Source organism: Diabrotica virgifera, chromosome 1, assembly GCF_917563875.1.
Source record: "Diabrotica virgifera virgifera chromosome 1, PGI_DIABVI_V3a".
Classification (NCBI taxonomy): Eukaryota; Metazoa; Arthropoda; class Insecta; order Coleoptera; family Chrysomelidae; genus Diabrotica; species Diabrotica virgifera.
Genome location: NC_065443.1, coordinates 162,662,739 through 162,681,603, shown reverse-complemented (window position 1 = coordinate 162,681,603; position 18,865 = coordinate 162,662,739). Strand labels below are relative to the sequence as shown.

Here is an 18,865-nt window from a genome sequence, read left to right as displayed (position 1 = left end):
CCGAATCGTCTTTTTGTGTACCTATCTCTTTCAATGCACTGAGTCTAGATGGTTCATAAAAATAACATGTGTTGTTACTTAACAACAAACGGCAGCTGGTTTGTCATGAGTTTCATGCGTGGAAGAGAATGATGCTAGATAAAAAGTGTGTGTTTTATCTCTTCAGGTATTAATGACGCACGGGTAAAGACTCACGGACTCAACTGTAAACTCGTACATCCATTACAAAAATTAATTCGAATACTTTGGAAGCGTTAAGATATTTTATTTTTTGCAACAAAACGGCGCGTCGTATGAAAAAATGGGAAGATATATTTTTTGTCACAAATAGAACGAACAATTCAAAAATGATTGTTAATTTGAAATATGTCAGTGGCGTACCACCTTTTTATCTTTAAAAATTCAGACCATTACCCGTATGCGCGCCAATGATGAATATAAAATTCTTAATTGTATGTCAAAAAATGCACAATAACTACCTCTTAAAAATTGCCAAATTTTATTACAATGTTGCCAGTAGTTTCGGCAAAATCGTAAAAAATGTGTAAAATTTTGTTTTCTTTAACGCCCTGTATCTTGAAAATGGATGGCGTTACAAAAAATTTTATTAAACAAACCCCAATTATATTTCATTTTTTTACCTATTCTAGTGACGATGTTACATTTTTTGAAAAATATGTATAAAATTGTATCAAAAAACGAAAAAAAAAAACCGAAGAAATGCGGCTTTTTATTTTTAAAGGTACGTTTCACCAATTTTAAAAATCTGAAAAAATTCAGGGTAAAAGGTTGTGCAAAAATACACATTACAATTGATTTTCGTAAAAACGAGTTTTTTAGTTTTTTTTTTCAGAATTATTTAAAAGTTTAAAATTGTTCTAAAAATTCAAATTTCCCGCCAAAAAATTAAAAAAAAATTTTTTCATATAGATCTTTTTGAAACTTACAACTTTTTTAAATAAAGTTTTTGGCTAGCTCTTGACGCGGCTGAGATAAAAAATAAAAACCTCACAAGCCTAATTAGGCTCTAGGGGGGTCAAGTGACCACCTAGGGGGCTAAAAATTTCAGAAAGTGAGTTCCTCTATATTTGCTAAAAAGTGACTTACATGGAATTTAAATTGAGTTGGGGGCACTTTTCACCATCTTACCCGGCTAGGCCCTTTATCCTTTCTTTAAAGCTTAAGAATTATTTTTGCCCGGTACTTTAAAACTATTGGACATATCCTTATGATACTTGGCAGAAAGTGCAGGTACTGTACACCCTACTAAATTATGTTAAATAATCGTTTCTGGTTAATACCAGAGGCGTACGACAGGGGAAAGTGAATGGTAAACCCTTCCCAAATTGTACGACACTGACGTAACTGCTATTTTAGCATAATTTTTAGATTCTCCAATACTTTCTATGCAAATACTATACTCTTTATTCGTAACGATAAAGTTATTAGTTTTCGAGATATTTGAAGTTAAAAATTAAAAGGCACAGTTATTTTGATTAATGTATTTTTTAACTTCAAATATCTCGAAAACTAATGGCTTTATAGTTATGAATGAAAAGTATGTTACTTACATAGAAAGTATTTGTAAATCCAAAAATTACACTAAAATAGAAATTCCGCCAGTGGCGTAGAATTTGGGAGGGGTCAACCATTCACGTTCCCCCGTCGTACACCTCTGGTAGTAGCCAGAAACATTTGTTTAACATAATTTAGTAGGGTGTACAGTACCAGCACCATTTACCAAATTTTGTGTTGTTATCCCATGCCTGTCAGAAAATATTCAAAAATAAATAAAATAAAAGTTTAACTTTGACACCCTGTATTTCGGTTATTATCAACTTTCGTACTAAGGTAAGTTAGCTTAAATCGATCTATTTTAACCTCAGGAATCTAAAGTTAAGCTATGGCCCATTCTTTACCAAACACCCTGTATGTGTATACAGCGAGGATCTAAATTATGGAGTACATTAATTTTCTCTAAAATGGACGACTTTGGAGAAAAATCCTGAAACAGGTTGATTTTTATTTTTAAATTACAATTGTTTGACATATATTTCATACTTATGACGTCATCCATCTGAGCGAGATGACGTAATCAATGATTTTTTTAAATAGGAATAGGGGTCGTGTGGCACCTCATTTGAAAGCGTGTTCAATTCTCTATTCAGTAATGTAAACGATAATATCTTTATTTATACAGGGTGATCAAAAAAATAATTTTTGAATTAAATTATTAATTGGCGCAAAAGGAAGAATGTATGTAATTTATTTAACTCAAAATACATTGTACGGCTGTCAGTAAATAGAAAAAATTGTTTATTTCACAAATAAACATTCCTTTTCGCTTAAATTAAATCACAAACAGCCTCACACCTACCTTTTGGCAGTTTGAACATTTAATTTGAGCGAAAAGCAATGTTTATTTGCCAAATAAACATTTTTTTTCTATTTTCTGACGGCAATAGAATGTATTTTGAGTTAAATAAATTGCATACATTCTTCTTTTTTCGTCAATTAATTTAATTCAAAAATTATTATTTTGGCCACCCTGTGTAAATAGTGATATTAATGTTTATATTACTGTATAGAGAATTGAACACCCTTTCAAATGAGATGCCACACGACCCTATTCCCATTTAAAAAATCATCGATTAGTAGTATGACATATATGCCAAAAAATTGTAATTTGAAAATAAAAATCGACCCGTTTCGGGATTTTTCTCTAAAGTCGTTCATTTTAGAGAAAATGAGTTTATTCCATAATTTAGATCCTCTCTGTATACATATTATATCTATTTTATACATTATTTAACTAAGTAACATAGGTGGATTTGTTACACTAACATAGAGTAGTCGATGAATTAAACGCAATTGATAATAATTGTCTGGTCTCCCTTGATGAGACGGATACTTATACTCAAAAATGATTGTGCAGATAATAGATAATAATTCTGACATAATGCCTTCGTAGACGTGTATGTAATATAAATAATATATGATTCCAATAATAAAAACAGTTAGAAAATTGAACTGACCTTTACTTAGGCTGTTATACAATTTATAATATAATCACTTGGGAGACGTCTACTCGAAAATGTTTTTATATTGACCAGAAACTGTTTATTTGCGCCATCTCAGCGTTTGTCCAATATTTTAGGTAATTTACTTATTTTTATTATGGTAGGGGAGCAAACTGTGCTAAATGTGCAGTCACTCGAGCGGTATGGGGACCTATTCTGTTGTGAAGAGTAGGTCCTAAAACCAAAAAAGTTAAGTAAAGTTGTCCATTTTAGTGCAGTGGGAACTTTCCATTTTTAATTTAATTTTCCATTTCCAACAATCGTTTTTTAGATTATAGCGCCGTATATCCATAATTCGAAAAAATGTCGCGAATAAAAGTTATTTTTTTTACGTAAGGAATCCAAATCTGCAATAAAAAATTGGGGCTCCCATTTAAGATTTTAAAGTAACCTCCCACCCCACCTCTGTGGGGGTCGTGTTTGGTGCCACTCGATAAATTTTAAAAAAATATTGAATAAGTGTATTTTTCAGTTTTTCGATGTGATGTTCATTTCGCGAGATATCGCGGGATTCGTATTTAAAATTTTAAATTTACCCCCCACCCCTCTCCGTGGGAAGTCGTGTTTAGTATCATTCGATAGATTTTTAAAAAATATTGAGCACGTATTTTTTAGTTTTTTGATCTGTCATTCATTTCGCGAAATATTCGCTTTTTTCTTGTGAAACTTTGGAACTCGCCCATTTCCTTACGCCCCACTCAAATCGTCAGATTTTTGAAATATACACTGTTTTTCATGTACTTACTTAACTTACCTTATCTTAATCTGACAATTTCGAGTTTTTTCAAGGACAGAGTTTCTTTTTCGCCCCCCCCCTTAAAGAACTCCCCTGCAATAAGAGCCAATATATGGTAGAGGTATATTTTCAGGGTATACCTAAGGTTTCTCCCCTTGTAATAATCTGACGCGCTCAGTAACTGCAAAAATCCCCGCTTGGGCTCCCCTACCATTACCAATCACCTTATTTTAAGATTATTACATATTGAAATAAATAACTATTAAAATGTTAATAATATTAATATATTTTCTTAATTTATTTTTTTATTTGTTTTGTATTAAAAATGAAAATATACAGTCAAAACCGTTTATAACGAACTTCAGGGGACTGGTGGTTTTTGTACGTTGTAGCCAGTGTTCTCTGTAAGCGGTTCTATCTGTTATAATGAACAGGTTGCTATAAGCGATATTACACTGGTAGCAACAGTCAGTTTGTTGTAAGTTTATGATGCAAAAATGTGTAACTTTATCTATACTTATAATATGTTATAACATGTTACACATAACATTTAACATATGTGTTTATTGTACTTGTACGGGCTCTCAAAATCGTTTTATTATAAAAATCTGGGCATACATACACTATTTATTTTTAAAAAGACCAAATAATGTAAACACAATCTTGTGATAATGGACCCACCTAGGAAGTCTAGTGTCTAAAGGAACTTACAAGTGGACCCTGCCCGGATGTACCATCATAACCATAAAACACTATAAAACCTTCCTTTTCATTTCGTGGTAATATCGGGACCTCGGAGAGATACAATACAATGCCCATTTTTATAACTTTACACGAAAGCAATTTTAAACTTGTTTCAACAAAAAGTGTTATTGCTACAGTTATTTATTGAGATGTGGAAACAATATTATATTAGGACATTGTATCTGTTTTCATTTGAATCATGGATTTGTTATAACTGTTTATTATATATAGTGTGTAAAAAGGTCATAATTGAAAAAATGGATGTTGTATCTCTCCGAGGTACAGATATGTACGCTGTAACCAATATTTCGACTGCTAGTGTACCAAGAACTACGTTTGCTTTAACCGATTTGTTCGTTATAAACAATATAAATGCTTTTTTTATATGTCATTTTACGGGACCTACTATTTTGTTTGTTATATCCGATTGTATGTTATAGCCGGTGTCGTTATAAACGATTTTGACTGTATTAACAATTATGAATGCTTGAATATTTCAACGAAGCACGTCTCTAATAATGTGTCACACATGGTATATTACTTATTAAACCTTAATAGTTTGTGGATCTGGAAAGAAGGGGTTGACAATTTAGGTACGTATCGTTCAAATATATCCCCTTTGAAATAAAAATTGACCTGTTTCAATATTATACGTTTCATTATACGTTTCAGTATACAAATTACTAATGAGTATTGTTAAATATCTGTTTTCAGTGGCTCACTCTGTATTTTTTATGACTTTTATTTCTTCGTCAATTGGAACGTCAGTGCTATTCTCCTTATATTTGATGTCCTTCGTTTATTTTCTGTTCCTTTTGGAATAACTTTTCAAAATGCCCTCTACATCAATCAAGTTTCCCCTTCTTAATTCGTACAAGCGGTCCATATTTGTTTTTATAATATATTTATTTGTTTACTTTTTGAATTTCTTAATTACCGAAAGTTTATTAAAGACTTTGGCCGCATCTTCTTCTTCTTTAAGTTCCATCTTCTATCGAAGGTTGGAAATCATCATGGCAATGCGGATTGGTATGATGATTTCCAATGCATCATTATGGCAATGCATTATTATGGCAATGCATCATTGGCCGCATCGCTAATATCGACTAACCGAAAACAACATTGAATTTGACTGAACACCGGATTGTCAAAATGCCTTCGTCGATTTAAAAAACGGCTTAAGCAGGCCACGCTCTAAATCGGCATAGAGCGATCGGCTCGGCTAAGAGCAATCGGCAGATTTTGCTATACATGGAAATAAATAAGCCACCGCGCACCGCCTAAGAACGTTCGACAGTCGAACGTTCTTAGGCGGTGTGCGGTGGCTCATTTATATCCATGTATAGCAAAATCTGCCGATTGCTCTTAGCCGAGCCGATCGCTCTATGCCGATTCAGTGCGCGGCCTGCTTTACAACATCACCTATCCTACACTATCCACGAGAAGATGGACAATTATTTTTGTTGGATTGTTACGCATCTCAGCATGGTATTGGCGCCGTATTATCACAAGTACAGGAAGGTGAAGAAAAAGTTATTGTATATTTTAGTAAAACAATAGGAAAGACAAAAAAGAATTATTGCATTACCAGAAAAGAGCTGTTAGATATTATAAAAGCCCTAGACCATTTTCATACCTTCCTTTATAAGTTTTATGATGAGTACCAGATCTGTGCGCAGTCGTGTAACCGATGAAAGTGCTATGGAAGCCATTATAACAAAGGTATTGACAAATTCACTTAGCAAAATAGAAGATAAACTTGACAAAAATAACTCAAAAATTTGAAGCATTAGATGCAACACTGAATAATGCAGTTATTAAAAAACTAAATCGCCTAGAAGAAAAAGAAAAAAAAACAATGCAATGAAAATTATAATAATTAATCAGACATTGAATAGTTTGACAAAGGAGACAAAGAATGAATCAGACCAAGAATGAATAGTTTGAGATTTGTTGCAGTAAAAGAAGAAGCGTCTGAGAATGTGATAAGCAAAGTTTTGACATTAATTAATGACCAAATGAAAATTAAATATTCACTAGTGGAAGTAAATAGAATATTTAGGGTGGGCAAGATTGAAGATGAGCAAAAACCTAGAAGTATCATCGTTGAATTTGTAACCAACCTGAAGTGGAATGAAGTTTATAAATCCAGAAACAAGCTTAAAAATACGGGAATATTTCTGAATGAAGACCTTACTCAAGTTCGGTTTAAACTTCTCTTAGCTGCTAAGAAAAAAGTGCGTGGTGAATGAACGGAAAGATTTATGTCAATACTGGCAACGGTGTCAGAACCATTCAGAACGAGAATGAGCTTCTTAATTGGGCATATACTAGTTCGCTCCCGCGGTCAAATTTTAATACCCTTCCAGAAAAAGGTCAAAGGTAAATTCGCTTCGGCCATTATATTTCTTAGAAAAGATATTCCGTGGAAGTGAAAACAAATCAAAAATAAAAATTTTGATTAAAAAAATGATCCGATAGATACAAAAATCTGTTGCTTTTTCTTGTAGATCCAACTTATAGGGACAAAAATTAAGTGAATATATTCTAAAAAAAATTCCTCTGTCTCGTGTCTAAATAACAACTCTGTATAAGTAACAACTAATATTTTATATATTTTCTATATCAAATACAAAAACCATAGTGTCATTTTCGCCGATATTAATTTTCCTAGAACTTAATAGATAAATACATCCGCTTAACCATGGGAGCGAACTAGTATACGGTTTTCGGAGCGAACTAGTACATAATTAAAAGGGTTTTTTGACCTCGGGAGCGAACTAGTGTGCTCCTTCTTAATTAGGTATGAAAAACATTAGATACAATATATCGATCTAAATTTTTTAAATTTATTCTTATCTTTTGTTTACATGTTTGTTTATTTAATGAGGACACTTGAAATTTTATTTGTTACGAATATAAGTTCAAATGAATCCAACTTAAAATAGTTTAATTTAATTAGCAGATCTAGTTTTTATTCGGTACATCAATACATCAATGAATTCTTGTTTTTTGTTACCTAGAGGTTACAGGTTTTAATGGATAAATGTTAAATTAACTGGTTTCAGTACGTAAATACATGACACGTATTTTCCAAAAGATGTAATCTTGTTTAAAATGTATTATACTGATAAATTATTGAATCTACTTCTATATATTTTATAGCCATTTTTTAATTTAATTTTCCATTTCCAACAATCGTTTTTTCCGATTATAACGCCATCTGTCCATAATTCGAAAAAATGTTTCGAATAAAAGTTACTTATTTTTACGTAAGGAATCCAAATCTGCAATAAAAAATGAGAGCTCATATTTAAGATTTTAAAGTAACCCCCCACCACACATCCATGGGGGGTCGTGTTTAGTACCATTCGATAGATTTTTCAAAAATATTGAATAAGTGTATTTTACAGTTTTTCGATCTGATGTTCATTTCGCGAAATATCGCGGGATTCGTATTTAAAATATTAAATTTACCCCCCACCCCTCTCCGTGGGAAGTCGTGTTTGGTATCATTCGATAGATTTTTAAAAAATATTGGGCACATATTTTTTAGTTTTTCGATCTGTCATTCATTTCGCGAAATATTCGTTTTTTTCTTGTGAAACTTTGGGACTCACCCATTTCCTTACGCCCGGCTCAAATCGTCAGATTTTTGAAATATACACTCTTTTGCATGTACTTAACTTACCTTATCTTAATCTGACAATTTCGAGTTTTTTTAAGGATAGATTTTTTTTTTCGGGCCCCCCTTAACGAACTCCCCTGTGTTAAGAGCCAATATATGGTAGAGGTACATCTGCATGGTACCAGGTTTCTCCCATATGCTAATCTGACGCGCTCGAGTAACTGCAAAAATCCCCGCTTGGGCTCCCCTACGTATAGGTCTGAAATTTTTGGGCTGGGCCTTTTTACATGTTTATATTTTTTTTTTGTATAACAATTTATCAACATTAACGTTACAGTTTTATTACTTTACTGACTATTTTGCTGCAAGAAAAATCAAATATAAATTACTTTTCACAGTATGTTCGCAAATCTGTCAAGAGGTACGCGTGTGTGGTATCTGGTTTGGAGGTTTCAGACTTATGTTCTTCCGTATTAAGTAATCGATATTTGTATTATAGTATCTGCTCACAAAAATGAGTTGGCCCTTTTCCAGCGTTAATATGTATAATGGCACTATATTTTCTACTTTAATAACATTGTATTAAAATACTCTTTACAGTATCTGGGCTTACTGCAATAGCTATAAGACATAACAAACAACCTGAATGTTTATTACCAGAATTGTAGGGGTTTGAATACAAAAACACATGATTTTTATAGGGGTTCACAAACCTTGGAATTCGATATTATAATTGCAGTAGAGACATGTATTCAAGATGGGGTTAGAATTGTTGATACAAGTATGTATAATTTAATAAGGGCAGATAAGGGACTTAATGGTAATTATGTTTATATACAATATAATTAACAATAAGATTAACATACTTTCACTCATTCCATTCAATATTGCTCCTCGTCGGACACGATCTTCATTAATGTTCCATATACAGTAAAACCTGCCATATCCGGATCAATGTGGCGACAGACCGATCCGGATATGAAAAATTCCGGATATCAAGACCACTTCTCTTATAGACTCTGAAACGTTTTCTCCTTCATATATTCCAGTAATCAACGCTGTCAATAACTTTCGTCGATAGACACGTTTTATAGATTCTATAATACATTATTTCGCCAACTTTAAGTTCTTTTGGGTCTGGATGAGAGGGTGCGTTGTCCAACAGCAGGACTGCATTTCTCGGTAGATCTGGACGGCGCAGAACCGTCCGGATATGGGGAGGTCCGGATATGACAGGTCCGGATATAGCAGGTTGTACTGTACCTCACAATCTTGTTGCAACAAGATCTCCCCTTACCAATGCACTTAAGGTATTAAACAATTTAAACAGTTTAATCGATGTAGATTGGTCCTTGTATCGGACAAAGTTTTATAAATTGATACTAAGTCCAATTTTAAACACCTCTGTGTAAAAAAATATTCAAGCCTCTACAATGCTGGAAATGATAATGAGGTAATTTGTATAATTTTTATATTATGTATAACTCAGAAAGTCATCTATTTAACAATATAGAATTGTAAATGTATATTTTTTTAGCCATGTAATGAGATATTTAGTCTGTATGGTTAATAAATAAATAAATAAATAACAGAAATTTTATAATCCGAACTGATCATAGCGCTTTGCAATGGCTAATGAACTTTAAAAAGCCAGAAGGACAAGTGGCTCGGTGGATAGAGAGACTCCAACAGTATAACTTCGAAAAGGGCGCCTCCATAACAATGCTGATATTCTTTTAGACAAGACGAAAACGGCGGGTTCGAAGGGAAAAATATTCCCATGAGATTTTTTTGCATAATCACATTCGTGAGACATCCCAGAATAAGGTTCAAGAAGTCGCCCACGTGAAAAGTGGGCCAATTTTTTTTTAACAATTTTTTTTAATCAAATTGCAAGAATCAATATTTTTGGCCTGAACAATTTTTTTTTAATTTTTTGGACCATTCTGGACAAAAAAGGTCTCTTATAATTTTTCTCTAAAGTTGATCGTTTTCGACTTACAAGCAATTTAAAATTGAAAAAAACGAAAAATGGCGATTTTCAAGGCTTAATAACTCGGTTAAAAGTTATTATTATGAAAGTCAATATATGACTAAATCAAAGTTTAAAGCCCCCCCTACAAGATCCTGAAGAAATTTTTGTCATTATTTTATTACTAAGCTGTTATTTTTAAGTAATGATACTAAGCGCCATGCACGTGTGCGGGGCTGTAAATGCTGAGTGCGAGAGAGAAGCCATTCCAGCAGTCCAATTGTGCATCTTACTCGCACTCACATTTACAGCAGCGTCAATACGATCTAACCACTCATTGTTATTAATTAAAAATAACAGCTTAGTAGTAAATTAATGACACAGATTTCTTCAGGATCATGTAGCGGCGACTTTAAACTTTGATTTAGTCACTTTCTGACTTTCAAAATAATAATTTTTGACCGAGTTATTAAGTCTTAAAAATGGCCATTTTCGCGTTTTTCAAATTTTAACTTGCTTATAACTCGAAAAAGATCAACTTTAGAGAAAAATTATAAGAGACCTTTTTTGTCCAGAATGGTCCAAAAATCCTAAAGAAAATTAGTCCGGGCCAAAAATATTGATTTTTGCAATTTGATTAAAAAAAATTGTTAAAAAAAATTGGCCCACTTTTCTCGTGGGCGACTTCTTGAACCTTAGTCTGGGATGTCTCACGAATGTGATTATGCAGAAATATCTCATGGGAATATTTTTCCCAACGAACCCGCCGTTTCCGACTTGTCTATTTCTAGGCGACCCTGTTTGGAACGGCAATGCCAGTACTGTAAAAGACTTGAAGAAAAAGAGAACGAAACTGAAGAAGTCTCCGTATGATCACAATTAAACAGGAAGAAGATAATTAACGTTAACGAAGAAGTAGTCACGTACGAGAATGTTCTAGATGTCATGGAATAACTCAGAAATGTCTGGTGACGTCTAGAACGTCAGGAAATCTATAAAAACATTATGTGTTTGACATTTTTGCAGTTCATTTGTATTTTAGCATTTGAAGTTTACAGTTATCAGTTTGTTAAAGTTGTAAAGTATTGAATTTGTATTGGAGTTTGAATAATAGACCAGGCGCATCTGTAAAAATATTAGTACATTTGGACGTTGAGAGGTGACTCAAATTTTTTTGCAGAAATTGCTTGAAAATAACTCAAATAATAATATTTGAGTTATCCTCCCTCTCAAAAAGGTCCGGAACATTGTTTAAATAATCAAAATGTCAAAAAATGAAGGAAAAATTCGATTTTTTTCTTCGTTTTTTGATTATAACTTTAAGAGTGTCCATTTCCGAGAAAAGTTGTATTGACGTGAAAGTTGTGTAATTAAATTTCCTATAACATAGAGTTGGTTGAAAATTTAAAAAATAGTCACCCTTGTTGCAAAATAGCAATAATTGGAAAAAACTATACAAAAACAAGTATTTGCATTTTACGTTTTTCAACCACTTATGCTAAACTTAGGACCTTCAAATTTCACCCAGAAAAACTATCTGATACAGTTAAACAATACTGTAAATTTCATTAAGATCGGTTCAATAGATTTTGCAAAATAAATTTTGCAATCCAGCTTTCGCAATAAAAAATTCATTTTTTCAAACTGTTACAGGACTGAAAATAAAGCAGATAGCAAGTTGAATTTTTTTTTTGCTTATAAAAGTGTACTGTGCCTTTCATCTGCAATTTGCAAAACTAAAATACATCAACCACCACGGCGTCAGGATTTTTTTTAAATAAACATTAATTATTGGTGTTGCGCGCAGGACACCGGATAGTTTGCTCTGATTGGGCATTCCAATGACCTTTGATAATTATTAATACATTTTAATTTTTATTACATTTCGATATAAATAAATAACTTTTGTTTATTGCAAAATAAAAACATACTCTATCCTTTGAAATAACACTTTTTTTAGCAAAAACTTTCTTTGTTCATATATTTTAACTTGAGAATAAAAGTTTATTATTTTTAAACATATGCAATTGTTTAAACAATATTTCACAAACAATAATAAAATTAGTTTGATTTTTGTGGAATTAAAATATTAAAATACAACAAAATATAGAGTAAGAAAATAATATATTAGATGAAGATTGGAAGAAATTTTGGTGGAAATCAACTTCATGTGAATCGAACACCGCTGTCCTGCGCGTAGCACCAATAATTAATGTTTATTTAAAAAAATTCCTGACGCTGTGGTAGTTAATCGATTTTAATTTTGCAAATTGCAAATGAAAGGTCAAGTACACTTCTATACGCAAAAAAAATTTAAACTTGCTATCTGCTTTATTTTCAGTCCTGTAACATTTTGAAAAAATGAATTGTTTTTGCGAAAGCTGGATTGCAAAATTTATTTTGCAAAATCTATTGAACCGATCTTAATGAAATTTACAGCATTGTTTTACTGTATCATAAAGTTTTTCTGGGTGAAATATGAAGGTCATAAGTGTAGCATAAACGGTTGAAAAACGTAAAATGCGAATACTTGTTTTTGTATGGTTTTTTTCGCAATTGTTGCTATTTTGCAACAAGGGTGATTATTTTTTCAACTTTTAACTAATTCTATATTGTAGGATATTTAATTACGCAACTTTTATGTCAGTACATCTTTTCTGGGAAATGAATACTTTTATAGTTATAATCAAAAAACCAAGAAAAAAATCGAATTTTTCCTTCATTTTTTGTCATTTTAATTATTTAAACAATGTTCCGGACCTTTTTGAGAGGGAGGATAACTCAAATATTATTATTTGAGTTATTTTCATGCAATTTCTGCAAAAAAATTTGAGTCACCTCTCAACGTCCATCTCAAAACAGATGGGCCCTGGACTATAAAGTTATTTAGAAGAAGTGTAACAGTATGTTTACAGTATTTTGTTAAATTAAGAATGATGTTTAAAATATTCCTACATATAACATCAGGCATCACAGAACTCACCACGACACGTGGGTTGCTTTGTCCAGTGGTTGCATCACAATAGAAACACAAAATACTCGTACACACATGCTCGTCTACACCATGCTCAATCGAAAAATCACCAGACAACTATGAGTAAACCACAACTCACCATAATGTGAGATTTGTTCTGCGACCATTGTGCTTCGAAATCCCACTGTATAATGCCCAGAGACAGAGGTGTAACCAGGATGGATGATCCTAGGGGGGGGTTACATCTACTTGAAGGTCTCTGGGGGTATGGAATAATAATGGTGGTGTTAAGCGTATAGAGCTCAAAGTACATCCAAAAGGGGGGTTATAACCCACAAAACAACCCCCTGGTTACGCCTATGCCCAGAGATGCATGATAAATGGAGGAAACTGTCGCCAAAGCGATGTTTCAGAAAGCTGGGGATGCCTGGTGGATGCCTTAAAGAAAGGCAAGCGTCCACAGGTCCGCATCGTACGCATCGGACGCATCGTACGCATCGGATTAATTTTTCATACTGCGTCCACTGTATCGGCAGCGATCGGATTGCCGATGCCACTACTTGCTAGGGTAGAAAAATTACTAAGGTAGACTTTAAAATTGGTTGTTTATTTATTTATTGGTTGTTTATTAATTGGATGTTTATTTAATTTAATAATTAATTTATGCATATTAACTACATTTATTAGTATGATATTTTAATGTATCTGTTTAGTAATAAAAAATCCACAAAAACGTAAAATGTATACTTCTTTTTTAAATATCTACAAAACGAAACATGCTAGGTACATACAACCTAGGTACAAAAGAAAGCCTGTAATATTTACTACAAAATGCAATACTAATATACAATATACAGGGTGTACCACTTGAAAAAAATGAAAAAAAATGTATTTGCAAATAGTGATCACATTGTATTTTATATTGATATACCATATACCTATGTCAAAGATATTAAATTATTATTTAAAAATGACACTATACTGATGAAACTCTTATATGTAATTTTAAATATTTCGAAAATTATTAACTTTGGACCTATAAAACCTTACACAAACTCTACATGTTTTTAAAAAATAGATTCAAAAATTATTTGAAATCATTTTTTTATCGGCATAGTAATATTACAGCTTACACACCAATTCTCTCGGTAGACCGCAAGCTATAGCAGAAACACGATGGTAGACCGCATAATAGCACCCATTTTTCTAAGTAATTATACATTTGAATATAAAGGAATACACAAAGCTGTTACAATTTGATTTAAATGGAAAATAGTAACTATATCAGTAAAAGTTTCTTTAAAGATTAATTAAAGTTGCCTTTCTGAAATCGGTTAAGAGCAAACAGTAGCGATCAACAGGTAGCAACAAACGCGTTCCAAGATTGCGGCTCTAATTTTGAATATTTTGTAGAGATATTTGGCACACATATTCTTAATATAATAAAGAATGGCGGTTCAGAGCCCAATTTCAGAAATATGTTAGTATGTGGAAATTACTCTATAACTAAATAGAATATTGAAAAACGGAGCCTGTACCGCCATTAAGAAAGACAAAAAATACACTTCCTTCAAATAAACTTTTTTATCCCGTTCCTAGATTTTGGGTCACATTGGAACTACTAAAAATCAATTTTTTTATAACAAGAAATCGAACGTCACTGACTTGGCAACATTTCACGCCTATGTGTATAAAAATTATTGTTTTTGATAGTATAAACGTCACTGTCAGTGTCGAATTACCGACGCACTGTTGCCTCACTTTTGAAAGTTCGCAGAAATTTCGCAATCTTGGACCGCGTTTGTTGCTACCTGTTGATCGCTACTGTGTACTCTTAAATACTTTTTTGGTTTTCAACTACTTGTAACACACTTTGGTTGCTTTTTCATCTTTTGTGAGGGACAATAAAATGTCTCGCATCAATTTTACACTTCTCTCAGAAACATCATTAGCAAGTCTAATATTTTTTAAAAAGTTCATTGCTGTGATAAAAAAATGTGTTGTTTTTTTTAACGAGAATAATTTTCATAGTTAGATACTCAAGATATCTTAAAAAAAACTAATAAACATGAAAAGTGAGTAATTTATGATATTTAATCCCCATAATCAACTTATCTTGGCCTGTAATATTTTTTTCTGAATGTACCTATATATAAAATAACAGTTAAAACTGAGTTTATACTTGTTTCATTACGGACAAGACGATCGTCAAAATGCAAATAGCCGTATATTAGCTCCCGCTCCCACTGGCCCAAGCGAAATTCCGTGGGGTGCGTCCACTGATCGGCATTCCGAATGATTCATCGGCACGCATCGCAAAAGTTGCCCCTCGAAGCAACCCTTCGGCCTTCCCGACTTCCCGATGGTGCGATCCGTACGATGCGGGTCAGTGGACGCAGGTACATAAGTTTTTGTACAAGGCAAACTAAAATCCGTTGCGTACGATGCGTCCGATGCGTACGATGCGGGTCTGTGGACGCTTGCCTTTTATAGCCTTCACATTTCGTCACAATCCGTGGAAATAAAATGGACACAGACACAAAAGTAAAAATACCGAAAAGATAGCGCAGAAATGAGTGAATCTTCTGAATCTTGATTAAAATATACGAGAAAGAGTAGAGAGGCGACTCCGGATACTTTTGATCTTGATTGGTATCTCAAGTATTATTCTAATGAGAATCCTACAGCGTACAGTAAAGAGCTTATTGTTATAAGGGAAACTGATTCAAGTTGCAAAAGTCCTAGGTATACCAGGACCAAATAAAAGGTATATTGGATGTTATATGGGAGCTTATACAGGATGTTTCTAAATACGTATGACAAACTTTAAAGAGAAATAGAAGCGTTCAGCGGGTATTTTGAAAAAACTAATTATACATAAGAGCCATATTCAAAGAGCTCTAGCTCCCTTAGGAAGCATTCTCGGATTAGGTGATTTGGGATATACCTTAGATAATATTTTATTTTCAGCCCAAGAATCTACAGTTGAAATATTTCCAAGTTATAATGAAACACCCTGTATAGCAGTTTTGCCAAAGTCCTGAGTATTTATATAATATTCCATGAAAGATGGAAAATTACAAGTTCTAGAAGTTAGATAGTTAGAAGATTCGTTTCCGAGGAAACGAACCTTCTCGAAGCTTCCTCGAAGAGGAAATAGAAGAATTCAGAATAGAAATGAGCGAGGGCAAAGAAATTTAAATTACATGCACAATTACAATTGTGCAAATTACAAAAAATTACCGGAAATTTAAATTACAGGCAATTACATTGTAGTTGAGTTTACTGTCAATAACACAAGATTGAAAGAAACACCACACACCTATTCAATAGTTCGAAAAGTTAGCTAGAACTTGTGATAAGTAGAGTATTGCAGACAAACCGGCCCTGCTTTTATGTTCCAATTAGAATAACAATTATTATTATAAAGACAATAACATTGTTATCGAGTTATTGCTTTTTAATAATTCAAGGTTAATGCATATAAGTTTACCTAAACCATGCAAATAAGTAGTTTATTACATTTCAAGGCATCAGTTTTATTGTTGAAAATAGTTATTTTCCTAACTAGTGCGGAAAGTGATACTTTCACGCACGAGACTGCCGTTGACCCGAACGACGCGATAGCGGAGTTCGGGCAAATAGCGGAGTTCGGGCAAGCAGTCGAGTTTTCGCACCAGAAAATATTTTATAACGTTTTTTTTTTGGATAATTCTTAATAAAAAAGGCCTGTTGTCATTTTTCTTAGAAGTTAATAGTTTTCGATTTATAAGCGATTTAGAATCTAAAAAATGCGAAAATACGCATGTTGAGGCTTGAATACACAATGTAAATTATTGTTTTTGAGGTTGGTAAGTGCCTAAGTTGATCTTTACACATTTAGTTCTGAAGAGTAATCGGGGCTTATTTCAATTTAGACCGTTGTTTTTAATTGTTAGTTATGCGCGTCCACTTAACTGTTAAGCCGTGCCGCGCCTCCTTGCGTAGCACTATATAGTGCGTCTTGGTCTTACTTATACATATTAAACGTGCTTATGTAAAAAATTCTCAACAAATACTTGACATTTATTAAAATTATATAATTTATTATTAACATAGCTTTTTCTAATAATTATTTGGTTATTCAATAAATTATTGCCAATATGCTAATTAAATAAGCCTATCATATAGTGCGACAGAAACGGACTATTAAAAGCGACGCGAGGAGGTGCGCCGCCGTGGCGCGACGGCTTAACATTTAGAGGACGCGCATAATTGACAATTAAAACACAACGGTCTAAATTGAAATAACCTATTTCTATTCATAAGCTGATATTTAAATAGTGATAAATAAATAGTTTTATATAAATTCGAACTGCTAGTTTTATTAAAAACTCCACAATATTTTTAATTCATTAAACTATTTTCTATATTTCTTTTCAGTTGGGTGTTGCGTTAGGCTTCCTATTACCTCCAATATTTGTAAGTGCTGATTCAACTATTGACCAAATGACACATGATTTTTATGTTATGTTCATTTCTGTCGGTGCGTTCACCACACTACTTCTTGTGATTATTATTTTGTGTAAGTATAAAGCCCGGTACACATATGCGAGCCGAACTGTATGCGAACGCCATATTCGTATAATTTGTACGGTAGGACGAACCGCTTACGAGCTTTTCATTCGTTATGAACCACGGTCTGTCGGTTTTTGGGATGAACACAAAGGATATGCGCAGTTCCATTTGGCGGCCCGCGCAGCGATATTGTCTCGTCGAACGGAGATTATGTGAACGATGTGTTCCTAGAGATTAGAAACGTGAGAAACACAATGTAATCAATTTTTATTTCATAGTTAATAAACAAATAATTGCTGTCTTTATTTACATTTAGAACGTGACTTTGAGATAAAATTACAAGTTAAGTGCATAATTTACCTACATTAAACTTCGCACCAGTTGGTTCGTTGCTTTCCATGGATCATTATGGTTAGCTGTAAATATATTTTCAACGAACTGTATGCGAGCAGTTCGCAAACAGTTCGCCTCACATATGTAGGTATACCCGGCTTAATTAAGAATATATTTGTTTCTATCAATTTTTAATTTAGTACCCCAGGGCACAATAGATGCAACATTATTAGTAGAAAATCAGGATGATTGTCATGTACCTACTAATTGTTCATTTAAATGCCTGTACAACATATCAAATTAAGCTATGCTATAGCTAATGGCAGTGACAAAGAATTCATAGTCTACTCTGAAACTGAACGAATTATTGGCAATCCTTATTATGTTTAACACACACTTTAACAGCCATAATTGAGCAAGACGACCGTTATCTTAAAGAAAACCAAATTTTTTTGACGATCAACTACCACAGAAAATTAAAATACTACTATGATGGTAAAATAATATTTCAATTAACTATGATAGACATCGTTTATGCCAGCCTAGCACCATCTCTCATGTTGTGAGTAGGTCCTGTCTTAATCAAAATATGAAATATGATGATTTAGTTAGATGGAGGAAATAAAAATAAAAACAATATGCTAACTAATCATGTATATTTTTCATTAAAGATAAAAAAATTATTTATTAAATTCAATGCAGTCTTGCCGAAAGCTAACAGTGAATATTATATTTATGGCAATTTGTAACTGTCGGTAGCTTCTTGGTGCCTTGACTGTTGGTTACTGGTGTTGTTGACCTGGCTTCGAGATATTATGGCCAGGTCTCCTGCAGTTGTTTT

General features: G+C 32.9%; 1 protein-coding gene across 12 annotated transcripts in view; it reads left to right on the top strand.

The window, feature by feature from the left end:
• Nucleotides 1-18,865, top strand: part of LOC114336930 (uncharacterized MFS-type transporter C09D4.1) — a 467,061-nt gene that overhangs the window by 321,009 nt on the left and 127,187 nt on the right. For all 12 annotated transcript variants that reach the window (XR_007695792.1, XR_007695791.1, XM_050641711.1 and 9 more), the window contains one exon: nucleotides 17,557-17,698. Coding sequence is in view for 10 of the 12 variants with exons in the window: in XM_050641711.1 (XP_050497668.1) it covers nucleotides 17,557-17,698 (142 nt within the window). In the remaining 2 variants the exon portion in view is untranslated. The remainder of the gene's footprint in view (nucleotides 1-17,556; nucleotides 17,699-18,865) is intronic.